The sequence below is a fragment of the Cucumis melo genome, chromosome 11 (assembly GCF_025177605.1).
Source record: "Cucumis melo cultivar AY chromosome 11, USDA_Cmelo_AY_1.0, whole genome shotgun sequence".
NCBI classification, from domain to species: domain Eukaryota; kingdom Viridiplantae; phylum Streptophyta; class Magnoliopsida; order Cucurbitales; family Cucurbitaceae; genus Cucumis; species Cucumis melo.
This window is the reverse complement of record NC_066867.1, coordinates 28207293-28223925: the sequence shown is the minus strand read 5'-3', so window position 1 is coordinate 28223925 and position 16633 is coordinate 28207293. Positions and strand designations below refer to the sequence as shown.

Below are 16633 nucleotides of genomic sequence, written 5' to 3'. Positions count from 1 at the left end.
GGAATTTGTTAAAAAATGTAATAACAAAAGGGGATGTAAAATTAAATGAAAAGAAAAAAGAAAAGAGATTGAGGTGTGTAGAAGACATGAGTGAGAATAAAGGCAAAATGGTATCTATAGAAAAAGTTGAAAGTTGAAAATTCTCTCATCCTCACTCGTTTTACCTAACTCGTTTTAATACAGTATAGATTATATTATTATGTCTTTTTCATATCTTTTGGATTTATGGGAGACAATAATTGTTTTCAGATCAAAGCTTTTCAAGGAGAGTGAAAACTAAAAGTTCTTTTTCTCTATCTAGGGATAATGTTATTTGCATAGTACAATGAACACATACAAGAATAAGCTACTGTGATATTCGGGATGTGTTGCCAGTTACTTAGCTAATAGTCCCTATAACATTCTTTGTGTTATATCTACTAAAAAATTGAACGTATAGCAAGAATGTATAAAAATATATTCAATTACAGTAAGCATTTTACTAATTCAGGTATGTACATATAGAAAAAGAATTCATTCCCTGTAGATTTGCTATATAAAACTCTTCACCCCATCTCCAATCTTGGTTAATAAATATTGAAGTAAAAACGAAGACAAAATCAAACATGAACTCCATCCTATCCGTGATGGTTCAACCAGACATATCTAATTAATCAAAGTCGTTTCTATTCAAGATAGAATGCTCTTTGCTCCTATCTACCTTTATCCAAATCTACATTCCATTTAACACTACAAATTACCACAAATGAGAGACATGACTACAAATGAGACATGAATTCAATAAGAACCACCAAACACGAAAGTGGTGCTATTGTTGATTTAGTATTGGAAGTGCTGCGGGACGTGGTCTAACGACGTTGAGTACTCCTCGTGCAGTAGCCTGTTGCATGACAAAAATTATATAAACATAAAATCTTGTGTATGTTTGGAAGGGATTTTGAAATTATTAATATCACTTTTGTCATGTTAAACATCACTCCAAAACATGTCTTTAATCACTCAATCATTAATTTAGACCCCATTTGGTAATCATTTTATTTTTTATTTTTGTTTAAGAAAATTAAGCCTATAGACACTACTTCCATCTCTAAATTTCTTCCCTTGTTATCTATCTTTTACCAATGGTTTAAAAACCAAACCAAAATTTGAAACATAGAAAAAGTAGCATTGAAAGCTTGTTTTTGTTTTCAGAATTTGGTAAAAAAAATCTAACTATTGTACTTAAAAGGAATGCAAATCATGGTGTGAAATTGGGAGGAAGTAGGCTTAATTTTTAAAAATCAAAACCAAAAAACAAAACAATCTCTTTTACCATTCTAAACGCAATTTTCATATCATTAAAATTGATTTTGAACAACTAAAATCATATTTTGAAGTGACTTTAACCATTTCAATATCACTTTCAAATATGTCCAAAAACTTTTGGAGGGCTCCACTCCACATATTATACTCATAATCCATCCCACAAATCCCTAAGGAGCCTTCACCCACTCCTAGACTAGTTCAGGATGAAAATCAAGGTTTTGCGCCATTAAGTTTTTTGACTATGTGGTATTTAAACATCTCAGATTCTCAACTATAAATCCTTTAAGAATTGTAAAAAGAAAAAGAAAAAGAAAAACAAAACAAATAAAAAAAGAGAATCTTTTTACCTCAAAGAAGGAATTGAAATTCAAACGCATCAAGAAACGTCTCAAGAATGGAGCTCTCTGACTCCCAACCAGCCTGCTACTTCGCAAAATCGTGTACAAGGAGTTGGATTTCTTGTTGAATTCCTAAAATGAAATCAAATGTAAGGATGTCACATAATAAGACATCTATAACATTTTAGAAATTGATGAAGAGCTATTAGCTATTTCTTTTTCTTTTCTTTTCTTCTGTATATCTACGATAGATATGCACATCGTGTTACACCTCAGTTAGGTGTTCCAGTTCAGAAGGGTCTGAACTACTGTCTTGATTTTCTATACTCCAACAAAACTGCAAGCAAAGCTTCATTATGCCATCCAGTATTCTCGAAACGGAACCGATATCCAAGAATGACTGTGATATTAAAGCCGATAAGTACCTGTACCGGGAGATTAAATGCATTAGCACAAGTTTATAATTTATCACAACCAATTGTCTTTGAAGACTAAGTTGGAGATGAATTATTAAGAAAATGTGTGAACCATATAAAATTAGGCAATAGACATACTCCTGGTGAAACCCCACAAGCTCCGTAAAATCATGAGAATCTTGGATATGGTCTTGCAAAATATTCCATTGAGATTCAATCACATCGACCTAGAGGACAAATAACAAATTGAGTACAAATGGAGAGTCATAATTTAAGTACATCAGTACGTCAGTACATGATATTAAAGTCAATCGAAGATATTAATTCTGACCTGGATATAAAACTGAAGATTTCTAATCAAGAATGCCATATGTTCTCTTACACGCCACATCCGTCTAAAACGTTGTCTTCGCTGCAGAGATATTGAACCATCAAATTGAGCATTGCGATTGTTAGCAAAATCGGCATGATCTTGGTGCATGAGGGATGCCCATGATTTTTCCAATTCCATTTGGGTTCGTTTCAGCCGCAATAAATATTGAAAGACCCTACAATACCTGAACCACCTATCTTGTTAACAGCGGAAGGGTTGAGCAAATCTACATTAATAAGAACATATTCAACAAATCTCAATTTATTTAGATCTCCCCCATCTCCCAGGAACAGTCGAAATAAGATTTTACAATCGACAATCAGAAACATGCTGCCTCCATTGTAAACACTCCTAAATCCCTGAAAATAAATGTTGCCACAAACAACTAACTAATGATACTCTCTGGCCATAAAATCACAGCAAGCACACTCCATTCCTCGCTCATTGCATTACATGGCTACCTCTTTTTTCTCTTTCCGAAGTCTTCAATACCAGGAGACTTAGGGCCTATCGGTATTCAATATATGTTTTTGTTTCAAAGCAAATGGGGCAACTAAAAGATCCCAGTTAGTAACTTAATCCCTAGTCTCTTGGAGCTGATCCTGAGGTAGGTAAAGCATTACGAAGATAAGCAAGGCCATCCACATGATGCAAGAAGTGGATCCTTAACAATCCTATTATCTAAAAAATAAAAACATATCCAAAAAGAAATCTAGAAAAGAAAAGTAACAACCAATGCTTACTTAGAGAGCACTTCTTGAGTAAAGAATAATTGCAGAGGCCAATCAATATAGTATTCAAGAGAAACACCATCCCAACCATCAAGAGACATATCTAACGATAAATTTGATGATAGAGCACCGCCAGGATTTCCATCAATGATAGGTTTTTCCTTCAGGTCTCCTTGGGCAGACTTGACCTTGACTCCAAAAGATGGCATCCTGGAAGAAGTGAAAAGGATTACCAAAGACACAATTGATACCCTTAAATGATGTAATAAGCAATTTAAAACCAACCAAGCTAGTTCTCAATTATACATATACAATTATAAATGGGGCAATAGCAATTTAAAACCAACTAAGCTAGTTTCCAATTATACATATATAATTTTAGTTCACCATTAGGCAACTACTAACCGCAATGATACTCTAGAAAAGTATCTGTCTTCTTCACTTGTAGTCTTTGTTGCAGCCTGCATGGTAAATGAATTGTGCAGACAAAGTTTATGCAATCACATAAACCAAGAATAAAGTTTCATTTCAAATACATAATGAAGAATTGGAACAGTCGAAATCAAATCATCTTGCACAAGAAAAATTACCAACTGGAATGGGATCATAAGATCAGCTTCAGCAGTTGATTGGCGAGGGGGTAGGCGCATCAAATGACGACTTTCCTCAAGAAAACACTAGATTAAGCAACCGACGTATCAGTATAATATAAAGTTACCATAAGGAATGACCCAACACCATTTAGCTCAAAGCAACAAAAGATTTTGGTTTTCTACAATATTCTACTAAATTTAAGCAAAGATTAGCATCAGAGACTCCATTCTAAAGCAAAAACATATGTAGTAATGTAAGAAAGCTTCAAAGTAACCAAATTCTAGTACCCAGAACACAGAAGGTTCAGCATATAATGTGCTGAAAAGCTTCAAATTCAAGTGAACTTAATCACACTCCACAGAGAAATGATAGCAGAAAATGAATAATTCTACATTAGAAAGCATCAACTTATATCTTAAAGAAGTTTGAAGTCTACAGAACTCTACTTCAATTTTCTCTGAAGACTAAGAAGATTCATCTTCTAGAGAACAAAATTAACATTCTTACAGCTTCACAAGTTGAACAAGGATATTGAATATAAGCACATGAATTACTAAAAAGACTTGGTAACAAACGTTAGATGACATCTCACTTTAAGTTTCCTCTTAAGAGCCACAGAAACTGGGAACCAATCTTCCTCAACATATTGATGAACAATCATATTTTCATATGGCACTTAAAAGATCCTCAATTGAAGTAAAAGCAAAAGAAGAAATTAAATTTGGATTGGTCCATCATTTACCTGGAAGAAATCACCTTTCGCTAAAAGGAAATAATCTTTTAGGGCCTTGAGGTGTCCATTGAGGTCAGCACGCACAACTACAAGCTGCCTAGATAATGTTAGATAATTATAAAAGGATGAAAGGTAGAACTAAATGTTTCTCGACCAGAACCTGCCAAAGATGACTAGCCGCAATAGCCCTAATTGAATCAACAGCCGACTCAAATGATCTCTTGTGAAACTCGGATGATTCCTACACATAATGAAAGTCTATTTTCTCTAAGAAATCAATGGGTTGTGCAGAGAAGTGGAAAATGAACCACTATTAAGCACAACGAAAAAATTTAAGTTAAGGAATGTTCCAGTAGTAATCAACTTGATACAATTGTATAAACCTTAAGATCTAAAAGCATGGCTTCTATCTTATCTGCTTCAGATTGAAGAAGCAACTCTTCTCCAGTCAACTTCGTGGCAACAAAAGGTTCCTTTTGAAGGGGAAAGTTTCTTGTATTTCCTTTAACATTCAAAGGTAATCTAGGCATATTTGAATGTGATTGATTTCCAGCACTCTGACACCAGAAGGCATTGCTTGGGTTCCGAAGAACCCTAATGGCTTTACCAGCAAAAAGAATTGATTCAGCAACACGCATATGGATATAATCAGGAAGCATATCCTGAAAGTAAAATGAGAAAAAGAAAAGACTAGTTAGCAAATAAGTTTAGAATCAAACCCACTTCTTCCAAAAGACACACGACAGTGAAAAATAATTATACAAACTACCTCAGACATACTAGAGAGAGGGAAGAGAAGAGAAACAGATGAAGTAATAAAGCCTTAAAAGTCTTAAGGAAAAACTTGAAACAGATTTTTATAGAATAATGCCAACAGTGAATACACAAGCCATCTTAAATAGGCTGAGAACTTGATCAGTAAACTAGCTAAAAGAGTAAAAACTAATTTAACTAAAGCTTACAACAATCAAACCGGCCAAGTTGACGTACATACCCGTAAACAGGAGCTTTCAAGCATACAAAGATCTTTTTCTTATAGAAACTATTGAAAAGAAGAACGCAACACAAGGTATAAGTGGAAGCCCTAGTACAAAGAGAAAATACCACGATGGAAGCCGCTCTTATTATTTTCTAATGATGAAAAAAACAAGGGGGAAGAATATATATAGGCTACAATAAGCTCTAACAAATAAGGAAATAAAACTATGGCACAATAAATTACAAAAATACCCTTGAGTTGATTATAAACAATAAACTAGCTCCTTATTTCCAACCCCAAAAAAAAAAAAAAAAGAATACTTTCCTTGAGAAAAAAGAGAGAATACAATAACATAAAAAAAGCCCACAAGAAACCTACTAAATAAAGGGTTTCCAACTAGGCGAGATATTGCCTAGAGAGGAATTGGGCAATGTTCCCGAGAAGATAAATTCAATTGAGTCAAGCGTTTACAATGTACTTTGTTAGGAACAAGGATAGTATGGAATGCATGTGTCCCACATTGGTTAGAATGAGATGACCAATGTGATACTCAAGTGACTTGGCTCTCCCACCCCAATAGTTAGCTTTTGAAGTGTGGTTCTCTAAGGTGCTTAAATACCTAACATACTTATCTGTAACTTAGAGCCTAACTTATTATTGATCATTTAGGCTCCCTAGATGTGAGACTCCTTCTCAATAGAACCTAGATTCCACCTAAGTATGCGAATATTGGTGAAGAATCACTGGGCTTCCCTTAAGCGTGAGACTCCCTCTCATCACGGCTTCATCTTCTCGCCTTCATCTTCATAGCATTTTATTAATCTAGATACCCCTATGACGCTTCCCCAGATTGGTACTCTTTAGTAATAGTTGTTATTACTAAATATCAGGCTCCCCTGACTTTTATATTTGAATCTTCCGAAGATATCAGGCTCCTCCTGATTTAGATAATTGAAGCTTCCAATTATTAAATTTTTTTTTAATCTCTTATCTTCAAAGTATCAGGTTCCTCTTACTTTTATATTTGAATCTTCCGAAGATATCAGGCTCCTTCTGATTTAGATAATTGAAGCTTCCAATTATTAAAGTCTTTTTAAATCTCTTATGTTCATTGTTCTTGGATCGATCTTTACAGCAGTTATATAATCTTCATGAAAGTAATTAGTTGAAGGTAAAAACTTCCCTTCCAATCAAAACTCTGCTACAATTTTCTTCTTGGATGCATCTACTTCGTTTACTCGAAAGAGAGTGAAAACTCCTATTTATAGATAGAGTTTGATGAACTTCAAATGGGAATTGGAAAAGCAATCTTCAAAAAATTTCGGTTAAAAGAGATTTGAACAAATGGACTTTTAAGATTTTGGTCAAAAATCTAGAAGAAACTTGTTGATGAGGTAATTAAAATATTTTCATGAAAAATCTTCATGGGAGAGAAAAACTACCGTATGAGGGATCAACAAAAATTCCGAAAAACTTGGATGGATATTTTTTTGGAAAATAGTTCTTTTAAAAAGAAACTAAATAAAATTTATCGTAAAAGACGTAACAGTTTTTAAAGCTGATTTCGACAACCTTTGGGTGGTTTCGAAGCTCTTTAAGCATGATAAGAGGGTAGAGATTAAGGATACTTTGAAACTATACTTTGATTCAAATGTCATAATTAGTCCCCTATTTGGAGAAAACACTTTGGTGGATATGGACTGTGGACCTTTGAACGATCTCCTTGAGAATCTAGGTAAATGGCAAAAGTTTGGTGCCTTTCATTTAAATTCGACAAATGGAACAAATGTTCCCACAGAAGACCAATTTATTCAAAGGGTTGTGGAGGATGGATTTCAATTAGAAACCTACCTCTAGATTACTGGAGCATGCTAACGTTTGAAGCAATTAGAGCTCATTTTGGAGGATTAGAAAACATTGCAGATGAAACCATAAATTTCCTTAATGTCTCAGAAGCTAAAATTCAAATGAAGAAAAATCTATGCAGATTTATCCCTGCAACTATTGAAATAACGGATGATAAGAGGGGTAACACTTTTTTAACTTTTGGTGATATCTCATCAATCAATCAGCCCAGCAAGGTTCGTGGAGATCTCTTCATATATGATTCTTCCAATCTATGGTTCGTTTAAATCAGGTTATGATTGATGAAGAAATTGCTTGTGAAATATTAAATTCCAAGAAATTTCCTTCTTCCCTCGAGGTTCCACTTGAATCTTCAAAGGAATCCCTTTGTTCCCACCAATAAGAAGGTTGAGCTACAGATACAGACCTCATTGGAGTCTCACTGGAAGTCCAAGGAAGATTTTGATTACAGGGAACAATCTTGTCAATCTCCAACAGTTGTTAATGCCGTTAAAGGTAGTTTGCCGTTATTCACAAAGCTGTTAAGTAATTTAGATGGCTGTTCAAATTCAGGAAGGTGCAAAGTTGTGGAAGATGAAGAGGTGCAATTAGTGAGGGAAGAGAAAAATCCAGTCGTGCCACCTGTCTTACCCATTGAAATTCCAAGAACCACTCATGAGTTTAAGGATACAGCGGCTAAGTCATTTTCAGTACTCAATAAGAAGTTAAGAGTTAATTTTGCTGATAACAAAAAATTAGATGCCAAACCACCCAATCTTTTTGAAACTTCATCAAAGGCAGCCCATCAGTCACAGGGCTTTTACACACACTTCAAGCTCCTCCAACAGCAGATCGTTGCCCAATTTTATTCAGTTCCATTAGCTCCTCCTTAATTTGACACTACAAAATCAAGCAAGACCTTGTCCGAAACACGCTCAAGTAGCTCCTCCTCTTCCCTCTCAAATTCTTCTTCGTCTTCTTCCTCGAACAAGGGATTCCTCAAAAATGAAAAAAAGGAGCAAGAGCCAACCAGATGTGAGGAAATACTCACAATTATTCAAGCCTTTCCTGAAGTATTTTGTTAGAAGAAAGAGACCAAAGGAAGTAACTAAATTGAGACCCATCAAGGAGAAGTTGTTCCCTGAGCAGAATCATGATGTTTTAGAAAATTATTGTTCTAAAATCCAAGCTCCCTCTCAAGCTAATAGGTCAGATTCTCATTCCTCTCATCTTCAACACTTAGAATACTACAGCTTCTCAATGTATAATTCAGAGGTGAAATTCTTGAGAGGTGTTTCAAGCCATTCTCCTGTCATTCCATCCAAAAAGAAGAGCGAGATAACCTTTGATCCTCCATTCAACGTGAGTAGTGAAGAGTGTGAACACTTTGAAAAGACAGACAGAAATGAGGAGCAGTTGCAAATGGAACCCTCAGAAACAGACCTAAATGCTCATTTTCAGATTGATGAAGAGTTGGAAGATGTTTCGAATGTTGATGATCATTGTTCAGCTTGCCCACTATCAGTGCAGCCCATTAGACTTCTAGATCATCTAAAACCGTTTGTAGCCGATTGCAGTCTATTTGATAGTATGAGATTCCATCTCAAAACCAATTGACAAATTTAATTATATCACTAACACTCCCCATCACTTGTGGGCTTGAAATATTTGAAAGACCCAACAAGTGAAAATTAATTTTAATTAGGAAGTAAACAACAATGTAGGGGCTTGAACACAAGACCTCTCTAGACCACCTGCTCTGATACCATGTTTGATAGTATGGAGTTCCATCTCAAAACCAATTGGCTATGAGAGGAGTAGCTCATCTATCTTATATGGAGTGTGAGTCTCTTTGGTTCTTCCAATGTGGGACTCTCAACATCTCCAACACGATATAGCGCCCGTTTGATCATTCCAACAGATTTTGCATCCTCCAAAGACTCCATGATCTTTTTGCACGAGTGTGAGCAATGAAGGGTTAGAAGAGGGCATGCTTTAGGGGTTTTTCATCAAGTTTGCCTCGTCAATTGGCCCGCCTCATTCAACCAAGGTTTAGAAGTTTTCTTCTTATGTTTGGTACCTCAGTTGTGCATCAGAAGTCTTGGTTAGTAGTTTGTAAACTTGTGTAGTCTTTGAAATTTTTACAAATCCGATGTTTTTTGGTTGGAATCAAGATAGTTCTGCTTTTTTGTTTCGTCCTCTTGAGATGCATCTTCTTCAAGCTTCTCAAAAAATTCTTCTTTCATGGTTATGATTTTTTTTTGGCACACTTTAGTTTTCCCTTCCCACATCTTAATTGTATTGGTTTATTTCGGCTGCTGTTTTGGTTGTTTTTCGGCCTTGTTTGGAGTTTATTAATTTCTTGTGCCTCGTTTTGTTTGTCTGTGTATTTGGTTTCCGGTTTCTTTGTCCCTTACAAATTCAAGCTCTTTGTATATTTCTCTTGTACTTTGAGCATTAGTTTGATTTCATTATATATTAATAAAGAGGCTCGTTTCCTTATGAAAAAAAAACAAGTTACATGGTTATTGGTCTACGTGCATGCAACATGAACCGAACACTTGGTGATAATAAAAGAATAATGACAAAAAAATAAGCAATCATTGAAGAAATATGTTACAATATGGTTTATCATCGATGTATAGCATAAAATGAGAACGAAATTTGCAACAAGTGAGAAGTAACAACACTTGGCTATCACAGGAAAAATGGAGATGAAAAAATCAGTCAATATGGACCCATTAAAAATAACGAAAATGTCATAAAAAAGCATGTCAAATTTAAGTTACCACACGAACTAAAAGCAATAATCATTAAAAACAAAAATTAACCAGGAAACAAACCAGTAAATATTGGTAGAAGGCGTGGCAATGAATGTACCAGATAAATGTGAAATCCCAAGTGCCAATCAGTCAAAGATTCATCAGTTGACAAGCGTCCTAACTTCTCTGACATATCTTGTACAGATGAGCCTTGATTAGTCTCCCTGTCATCTTGCCTGAGCAGTTTCATGATCACAAAATGACTCGTGCATTTCTAGATTGTAAAAATTATGAAATGCAGCCAAAGAATGTAAAGAGGACAAATTAAATCAAGATTGATCATCCGTGACTTATTCTCTAAACAGCTGCTTCTTTGTTTTGTTTCTCCTTCTAAGCCTTCTCCATTAAACTTGCTTATTACATTGTATCTTTATCTTCCTGGAACATTTTATACTCTACTAAGACTCAATAAAAGAATTATAATAGATAAGAAGACCGTATTTCTCAAATATGAAAATTCCTCCATATCAACTGCATAGATTTTTCACTGAACAAGATTTCTATTACTGGTGAATACCAGAATATATCCACCAAGCAAAATCCTAAATACATCCATAAAACCATCAATTCTTAGATACCATAACAAGATAGTCTACAAAGGCCTATCCAAATGTCCACTATATTTATTAAGAAATTATGGCAGCCCTCCACCAAATAATCTGTTGATGTAGACTGTAAGCGATCTCTGAACGCAAATTGTGTTCAACAATAATCAACTGAGAGCCCGAGACAATAGGCCACGTTTGCTAAAATAAGATATAACAGTTCTTAGTGTCATTACCTTCTGATGAAAAATTCTCCATGCTTATCTTGAAGAAGCCCATAAACCATCCATGATGCTAGTTGATTGTACATTACCTGATGACCGTGCCAAAGGAGCCTATTCTTTTGGCAGAGGTCAAAAATAGGAAGAAAAGCAAAATAATGTTTAGATAAATTAAGCATGAACTTCCAATAAAACGTAGCTAGTAAGGTAATTCTGCCACATGATCTACAATGAAGAATAAACAATGTAAATGTTCATTTAAGAGGTGCTATATGGATCGATGGACATTTAGCTCATACAATTTCTTTCAAGCTAGTGATGAAAATAGCAATTTCCAACAAGTGAACACCCTCCAGTCCCTCCTAATGAATTGAAATACCAGGGCATGGACCAACTTCCAAAATTCCACTATTAAATACAACAATGAACATGGGATATGGATATAAATTCCTTCTTCCTTATGCTTCTTCTCCTTTTCAATTCCCTATTCATTTTCTCATTTTATTTTTATCTCATTCAATATATAAGGTACTCGTTGATCTCAGATTCCAATGGCTTCTACTGTAGTATGTTTTGTTAATAGAAAGCTCATTCTTTCTAGAGTGGATAACTGATACCATCTTAACAAATGCATAAAGGAACATCACTGATATGATGTATCAAACTTTTCAGACGAGATTTTTTTTCTTTTTTGTACAAGAAAGAGCTGACTTGAATACCTTTGAATGCAAGTTTGCAATTCAGGCACGCCACAGTGACAACGTTTGTGTAGAAGATTAAGTAGTTGGCCTCCTTGAATATCGTCGCGCTCAATCTCACGAATGAGCTGGTGCAGAGGTGGGAAAAGAACAAAGAACTACAATACAATCAAAAAACAAGTCAAATTTATCGCATAATGTAATGAAACCCGTTGATCAATACAGTAAACGCTTAGACAAAAAATTACCTACAGAGGAAAGGATAACATCTCAGAACCAACCTTATCGAGGCCCTGGGTGACTATTGCCAAAATTGGCACTGTTTCAGACAACAGTTTCTGCTCCACATGAAGCACAGCAGATCTATAAATAGACAGTATCTCTACAATGCCATTGGCTATGGCCCTCCTGTACACGCTAGGGTTTTCGATTTTATCTTTAGACGACTCCGTCGAATTGGCTAAAGAAGACTCATTACCTGAACGAATCCAACTCAAATTCCTAGACTTTGTAGCAAAACGGTCAAGCTCTCTGTAGTAAAATCCTAACACAATGATCCTCTGAATTAGATCCCTGAATCCAAAGATATAAAACAATCATCGATAATATATATATAAAAGAATCCATTTGAAGTGGGTTTGTGGGAGTACCTTTCACTCGGTTCAAGAAAGGAGATATCAGAGGCGAGCTTGAACGTGGGTTCGCCAGAAATGGGGGCATCAACAAGTAAGTTATTTAACCCTAGGGAATTGTAATGCTCTCTTTCATCGATTATCAGGTCGCCGGTGTAACCCAGTAGAGCAAGCAGAAGTTCATGTAACATTTTTACTCTCTTTGGAATTACAGAACTCTATGATAACCACTGAACTAACAAACAAGAATGAAGAGAGTATCATAAAGAGAAGGAGATATGTTTTGACGCAACTTTTTGAATCTTGTCTAACTATGATCTTCACTACATGCATGCTAATGTCATTTTGAAATAGATGAAAACGTATGAAGAACTATTTGTTATAAAAATACTAAAAACTTGATTTAAGATCCAATTAAAGAACATTGAAAAACTTAAGGGTAAAAACAAGTACTGAAGACAATCCAAAGGATATCATTACATTACACAACCCTAAAAATAAGACCATTAAAAAAAAAAATAGTGAACCCAAAATTCATGCTGACATTGACCCAATGTCGACCCCATTGACTTCATCCACGACCACCGACGATCTCTATCGGCCCTAATTGATTTATTCAGGGCCACTGACCTCCCTGTCGGCCCCAATTGATTTTTCTCAAGGCCTTCAACCTCTCCGATAATTTTAAACTAACTTACAGCACCCTAAGTTAATTCAAAAGGGTCTAAATAGAAGTCCAACACCTAAACGGCTTAGGTGCTTAAATGTCCAAATAATTCCAAAATTACTTCGAATTTATAAATAAGAGCTTCTAAGCATTAAAGACAAATCTTAAGGACCTTAAACTAGTTCGCAAAGGAATTTAGAGTCTTTTTATCCAATGAAGCTTACCAAAATGGATGTGAACACTTGCTGGAACATGCCCAGATAGTCGAAATAAGAAAAAACAAAGCTGCTCGCGGTTGTTCACCAAAGAGGCGTCGTATAATGTTGTTGCTCGATGAAGAAACAAAACTAAACTGCAGATCAGGTTGGCACCGGAAGAGGAGCTATAAGGGTATTTCTTTGGTCGTCGTTCGCTGCAGTAGGGGTTTAGTCTCGCCAGAGAGGCTGTATTGGGCGAAACAGAAGGAAAAAGAGGGAGGTCTCGAAATGGTAGACAAGGTGAAAAAGGTGGTTTCGAATGGCTATTTTGATCTGACCGAATGATTTCAAATTCAAGATTTTAAATACATACACACAAAAAATGGTTGAGAAATGGTCAACAATAGAATAAAGTTCAAGAGAGTAAAGAGTTTTGGGGAAATTGCCAAAAATAGGTTAAATGACTTTTGTCATAGTTTTTGAAAATGAAGAATTTTAGAACAAATAAGGTGGTGAAATGTCCAAATTGCCCCTAATTATTTTCCCTTCCCTTCTCTACAACGTAAATAAAAAAGAAAATAAAAAAGACCCAATTTCATGTTCGTGCACAGTGAAAGAAAAGTTTTCTTGCTTCATTTCTTTTATTGCGACAAAAGAGAAGAACCAACACAAAACCCATTCACGTTGAGATTCTACTCTGGTGCAATCGTGCTACTCCAATGTCGCTCATCACTCCATTAAGTTCCCGTGCTGTCCAGTGAATTTTTAGATTTTTTTGTTATTTTTTCCCACTGAACTGTGCTGTAGCTTTTTTTTCCTCTTCTATTGGTGTAACATTGGAATGTTAAATGGATAACCATAAATAATTTTAAATTATTTCAAATTGATTTAGGGTTGTTTCAAAGATGTTTCAAAGCATGTTAACAAATTATTTTTGTTATTTCTTTGCATCTCGCAAACATCTCGTAGGCATCTCGTAGGTTCTTAAGTTCAAATGCTTAATCTCAAATAAATTATATACTTGTGCCTGTATGATTTATGGTATTTTTAGCTACTGTTTTTTAATCTCGCAAATAAGTCATACACTTTTTTTTATGTGATATATCAACTTCTAAGTTCAAACCAATTTTTGCGGGAACTAAAAAGCTTAAGATGGTTTAAGGATGTCACATGTTCAGATTTTAGTGCGTTAGGATGGTGCATGGGATGAGGGATGAAAAAAATATGAAGGAAACGTGTTAAAAGGCATTGTTGTCAGTAAAGAAATAACTCACAAAATTTACGGGATGAATTATAAGACCTTATAGAAGATGACCCTACAGAGTTCGACATAAAGATAAGATGCATATATAAGATAAAAATGGAAAATGAAGCTCCTCCATTTGAGTTAAGCAATGGTTGTGATTTGAAGTTTTAGTCCCCTTATCATTTGAGCCTAAAAGCAAATGCAAGAAAGTGTTAAACAAATATTACAATTCAGCATCAATGAGCATCCAAATTCATAATTTAAACCCTTATCCTCCAATTGCAATGGATACATTAGATGAGAATGAAGTTGATATTGGTGAAGTTCATGTGTGATAACATGGACCACTTCGACTATATGGGAATCGTATTATTCATGATTCAAAAGATGATACTTTTACACGGGAGTCAGTTGAGATGAACAATGAATCGTTTAACATCCCATAACAAAGAGATGCAATAAATATTTTTTTGCAAGAGATATTTGTCAATGAGATTAAGTATGTTAACAATTAAAAAATTTCAATTTGTAGTAAAAAATTCTACAAAAGAGGTTTTTTTTGTTAGATGCATCGACAATAAGTATGGTTAGAGATTGCGAGTACTGAGATTGAATGATTCAAATATATTCAAGATTAAAAAGTATAACAAAATTCATTCTTGTTCTCTTGAGTTTTTTAATCGTGACCATAGGTAAGCAAAATCTTGGGTTGTTGGAAAATTAATAAAGTCCAAATTCAAGGAAGTCGGTCGCCTATACAAACCACGTGATAGCATAAAAGACACGACCAAGACTATGACATAAATATGTGTGCAAGATATGTGTAAGATAAACCATGAGGGCATATGGGACTTACTAAACATGCATAGAATCACTCCAAATTGATTAGGTGAAGCACCAATTTGATTTCGAATAAATAGTGAAAGTTTGAAATTTGCAAGATAAAATATAAGAGTCTAAAAGTCTTACTAAACATGCATAAAAACAATCCAAACTAATACATAAAAAAATTTGAAAACAAACGGATACTTTGAACAAAAACAGTTAGTGCTTCATTGAAAAATGTAATTAAACTTTTAAACAATCCAAACTAATGCATATCTCTTCCCTTATGTATATCATCACCTCTCTCCTCTACTCCAATTTATGACCTAATACTTTTTCATATTCATTATTTGCATTCTGTTACCTCTTCAAACCCAAATTCTCAACGTGTCCATCCTTATGTGCATGTAATCTAAAATTATCAACTCACATTCAACTATTTACAATCTTATTAATAGACTTAAGTCTTAATTGTTCTATCATTCTCCTTCTTCTTACAAACAAACTTCCTCAAATTAAATAGAGTAGTTCTTTAAATTTTTTATTATGCTTATGGGTTATATGGACCATTACATCATTCATAGTATTTCAAAATTTGAAGTTATGGAGAAACCCAACAAAAGTGTAGGTGGTAGAAAGTGATCGAAGAAGAAGCCAGAGTGATTTGAGAGAAGCATCCATAGCGGCATGAAAAATTACTCACAATATAAGACAATACAGAATAGAAAGCAATATAGATTAAAAAAAAGAAACTCACTGCTTAATAAAGAAGTTTCAATTGCACTTCTAAGAGAGAGCCAATCTAGAGTTAAAGAAGGGATCCAAAGAAAAAGAGCAAAATGCAACTATATTGGTAATATTGCAAAAGTCAGGTATTTACACCCATGTGACAAATCAGATGACAAAACTGGAGTTAAAAGAGAGTTACAAAGAAATCAAAATAAAGGAGCTTCAATCGCACTTATCTTCAAAAGATCATCTCAATCATTTCCTACGTTAAATTAATCGAAGTCATCTTACCTCATTCGATCGTGTAAATAATGTAAATAGTGAATAATTCTCTATCCGACCAAACATTTACCTCATTTAGAGCAAATAAATTGAAAATGAGTTAGAGATGAAACTCACCTAAATAGTGAAAAGGCTCAAAGTTGATTGAATAATTTAAAACTATTCATTTTCAAAAACTATCCTGAAAATCTTTTAAACTTCTTTTTTAACCTATTTTTGTCAATTTCCCAAAGGATCTTCCAGAATGTATTAGAAAACCAAATATTGTAGCTAAGGGAAAACTGACCTGAATGGTTACAGATTTTGAACCTTGATTATCGATCAATGAGCTCCAAGAAAGACATTACCAAGAACCCACAACGATCATGTAACAACAGCCAAATTCCCGATGAACTAAGCTTATCTGCTGAATAATAAGTATCGAATCAGACAATTCATTCAAATACAGTCATTCG

At 34.6% G+C, this 16633-nt stretch overlaps 1 protein-coding gene across 5 annotated transcripts; it reads right to left on the bottom strand.

Moving 5' to 3' along the window:
• Positions 1-501: 501 nt before the first annotated feature.
• LOC103503007 (gamma-tubulin complex component 4 homolog) lies at positions 502-16584 on the bottom strand. 5 transcript variants are annotated; one of them, XM_051091760.1, is made up of 18 exons: positions 16465-16584; positions 13124-13429; positions 12251-12467; positions 11882-12173; positions 11622-11758; positions 10918-11016; positions 10195-10312; positions 4874-5152; positions 4651-4731; positions 4500-4583; positions 3754-3840; positions 3569-3624; positions 3176-3373; positions 2391-2616; positions 2198-2286; positions 1915-2068; positions 1653-1775; positions 502-880 (listed from the first exon to the last, which is right to left on the bottom strand). In XM_051091760.1, the coding sequence occupies exons 3-18, from the start codon at positions 12421-12423 to the stop codon at positions 809-811; spliced, it is 2268 nt and encodes a 755-aa protein (XP_050947717.1). In that variant the 5' UTR covers positions 12424-12467; positions 13124-13429; positions 16465-16584; the 3' UTR covers positions 502-808. The 5 variants fall into 5 exon arrangements, with proteins under 5 accessions (XP_050947717.1, XP_050947718.1, XP_050947719.1 ...); XM_051091761.1 differs by having other exon boundaries at positions 12251-12462; XM_051091762.1 differs by having other exon boundaries at positions 13124-13419; positions 16465-16583.
• Between the last annotated feature and the right edge of the window lie 49 nt (positions 16585-16633).

Excerpts from the sequence above, each read along its gene's own strand:
- LOC103503007 (XM_051091760.1), bottom strand. The coding sequence starts at position 12,423 with ATGTTACATGAACTTCTGCTTGCTCTACTGGGTTACACCGGCGACCTG. Across the intron at positions 4,732-4,873 it reads CCATGCTTTTAGATCTTAAG|GAATCATCCGAGTTTCACAA; the intron begins GTTTATACAATT and ends CATTATGTGTAG. Across the intron at positions 1,776-1,914 it reads AACTGGAACACCTAACTGAG|GAATTCAACAAGAAATCCAA; the intron begins GTGTAACACGAT and ends ATTTCATTTTAG.